Raw genomic sequence first — 3,147 nt, forward strand, 5'->3', positions numbered from 1 at the left:
CGTTGCTTTTCAAAGAGTCTATGTTCATCCTCCAAACACATGGTTAGGGCTGTTACTCTCTTATTCTGGGTTACCTCTGGGCCATCAGGAGTGAAAGTGATCTGGGCTTCCATTTCGGTGAGTAAATCTCTCCCAAGGAGGGGCGCAGGGCACTCAGGGATAATTAAGAATGAGTGGGTTACCCGTCCCACTCCCAGATCTACTGATCTTCGGGTAGTCCATGAGTACTGCTGATGCCCTGTGGCCCCTACAACCCAGGATTTTTTCTTGGAGACGGGTCCTGATGGTTCGAGTAGGACTGAGTGTTGAGCTCCGGTGTCTACTAGGAACTCAACTGGCTTCCGCTCCACCTTAAGTATTACCCTAGGCTCGGGGAGGGGTTCCGAGCCCCATCCCCGCTAATCTTCTTCTTTCTCTAAGGCCAGTACTTTCTTCCCTTTTTTTAGGACATTCCCTGGCCCAGTGCCCCTTCTCCTTACAGTAGGCACTTTGATCCTTATCTAACGGGACGCGGTTGCCCAGGCTACCTGACTTCTTAGTTCTACCTTGGGTCTGTTCCTGGCTCTTCTCCCCTACTACTGCGGCCAAAATCCGTGTTAAGTTTTTCTCCTGTCTTCGGTCTCTCTTATTTTCCCTTTCCTCTCTCTCTTTCTCCTTTCTCTGCTCTTTTTCTTCCTCAGTTTCTCTTTTATGGTATACTTTCTCAGCTTCCTTAACTAAATCCTGCAAGGTATAGTCCTACAATCCTTCAATCCTCTGCAGCTTTCTTTTAATGTCTACAGCTGACTGCCCTATGAAAGTCATAGCCACGGAAGCCCTCTGTCCTTCAGAGGCAGGGTCAAATGGGGTGTAGCGCCTAAAAGCTTCCATTAGGTGCTCAAGAAACACTGAGGGGGGGTTCCGTGGCCCCCTGTATTACTTCTCTTACCTTAGCCAAATTAGTGGAGCGTCTTGCCGCCCCACGGAGGCCAGCCACTAGAGCCTGGCAACAGACTGACAGTCGCTCCCTACCTTCTGCCGTGTTGAAGTCCCAGTCAGGTCTGGAGAGGGGAAAGGCAGCCTCGATGATGTTGGGGAGCTGGGTAGGATGCCCGTCCGCCCCGAGTACATTCTTCCTAGCTTCTAGTAAAATCCTCTCCCTCTCTTCAGTAGTGAAGAGAGTCTGTATGAGCTGCTGGCAGTCATCCCATGTGGGCTGATGAGAGAACATCAGGGACTCTACCAGCCCAGTCAGGCATTGGGGGTCTTCTGAAAAAGGGGGGTGATTAGTTTTCCAGTTATACAGGTCTGTGGAAGAAAATGGCCAGTACTGGAGGGGCTGGAGAGGAGGTGGTCCCTCATCTGTTGCCATGGGCGAGGGGGGGGGCGTATGCCCTCAGGGGCAGGGCAACAGTAGTGTCGGGAGACATTCCTCCCCGGCGGTGACTCCTGGTACCTTATGCGAGCCCCAGTGAAGGTTCCCCCGGGGGTGCAGAGGGGGCAATCGCCGGATCCGGCCTTGCTGGTCCTCCCTGCCCCCCCCCACAGGAGCCAAGGCGGGAGGGTATGGGGGAGGAGGGGGCGGAGGGTCGAGGAGAAGATGATCAGTCTGAATTTCCGGGTAGATCTTCTTAGGGGGGTCCGAGCTGTCGCCCCCTTTTCTGGAACCGGAAGATTGGACAGCGAGCACCCAAGGATTAGACGGGGGCCTGGATGTGGCAGTCCATGGCCGAACCCAGGGGGGCGGATTCTGCACCAGGTCCTGCCAGACTATGATGTAAGGTTGTTGATCCGGATGGGCTCCCGGTCCTCTCTGAAAAACAATCTCTTTGATAGCAAAAATAAGAGATAAGTCAAAGGTTCCTCCTGAGGGCCAGCCGACGTTAAAAGTGGGCCACTCCAAGGAGCAGAAAGTCTGCCATGGGCCTTTTTTAACCTCTACTGACAGGTCACGACCTCTTCTCTTCACTTCAGTCCAATGATCTAGAGTCAAACTCAGAGGGGTTGTCACGGTCTGTCCCATCGTCAGTAGATATGTCAGAAACACAAATAACAGGAATAACAGAAATATTACAGATACAAGGACCTACCTACCACACTTGGTCCCTCACAAGCCTACAACAGAATCAGACGGGCGCGTTTCCCGTAATTTTTGATCAAACAACTGGACTCGATCAGCGCCCTTACAGCAGGAGACAACCAGGCATCCCTGGTTCTCCTCAGTTCCTGGGGCGTCCCCCAGGATTTCAGCCTGTGGTCCTCCGGGCACGTCTACCGACCACTGTCCGGCCACTCTCACGAGGTGCCGAACGGCTGGGAAATCGAAAGTGTGCACACAAAGTCAAACAAAGGACTGAAGACACAGACCAGTTTTCGGGTACCCCTTTCTTACCTCCAAGGTCGACTCTGCAGGTGAGGGGTTGTCGTCAAATCCTGGGAGAGCCCCCAAATGAAAGACTTGGGGCAGGACCCCCCACTCTGCCCTGAGCGATGACGACCCCAATCAACCGCAAGAGACGGCGCTTGATGCAAACAGCAAGAGGATTTTATTCCAGCATGCTGGGGCTTGACTCACAACTCTTTTAGGAGCCGAGGAGTCAAGCCCTGAACAGCAGGTTTTACAAGCTTATAAAGGCAAAAACCACAAAGTAGGGAGGGGTAGCAGACATAGCAGGGGCTTTAGGGAGGGGTAGCAGACATAGGGGCTTTTCCAGATAAGAAGAACTCTGGTTCATTACTCATCTGTCTTAAGACAAGATCAGCAGTTAAACATTTGCTTAGCTTTTTTCTTTCAGAACCAGTTACCGGTTATCTGCTTCAGCTCGGGGCTATTTCCTAGGACAGTTACAAAAGGTCACATTGTTATGGTAGGGGGCGAGGGGTGCTGCTACATATCTGGTCCCCCCCCTTTTGGATTTGGTAGTACTTTCCTTCACTACAACACAGCTGAAGCACACATCTGAAAAATACCAGACTAAGCCAGTATAAAATTAACTAAATACATAATGCAATCCTTTACCAACATTCAAACAAACCATGCAAACTACAAGGAGAGAGAGGGAAAAGCAGCGGGGTCTATAGAGATAAATAGAGAAAGTCTGGGACCTTGGAAGACAAGAGCAGATAGTAAAAGAGCTAGGAGAGCACGTTTTTCAGAAGGCCCTCCAG

At 51.6% G+C, this 3,147-nt stretch overlaps 1 protein-coding gene across 1 annotated transcript; it reads right to left on the minus strand.

The window, feature by feature from the left end:
- Positions 1–1,009: 1,009 nt before the first annotated feature.
- Positions 1,010–2,833, minus strand: LOC128578411 (uncharacterized). Its single transcript, XM_053581052.1, has 2 exons — positions 2,372–2,833; positions 1,010–2,292 (listed from the first exon to the last, which is right to left on the minus strand). Exon 2 carries the CDS (start codon positions 2,000–2,002, stop codon positions 1,376–1,378), a length of 627 nt encoding a protein of 208 aa, XP_053437027.1. The 5' UTR covers positions 2,003–2,292; positions 2,372–2,833; the 3' UTR covers positions 1,010–1,375.
- Between the last annotated feature and the right edge of the window lie 314 nt (positions 2,834–3,147).

The sequence above is a fragment of the Nycticebus coucang genome, chromosome X (assembly GCF_027406575.1).
Source record: "Nycticebus coucang isolate mNycCou1 chromosome X, mNycCou1.pri, whole genome shotgun sequence".
NCBI lineage: Eukaryota > Metazoa > Chordata > Mammalia > Primates > Lorisidae > Nycticebus > Nycticebus coucang.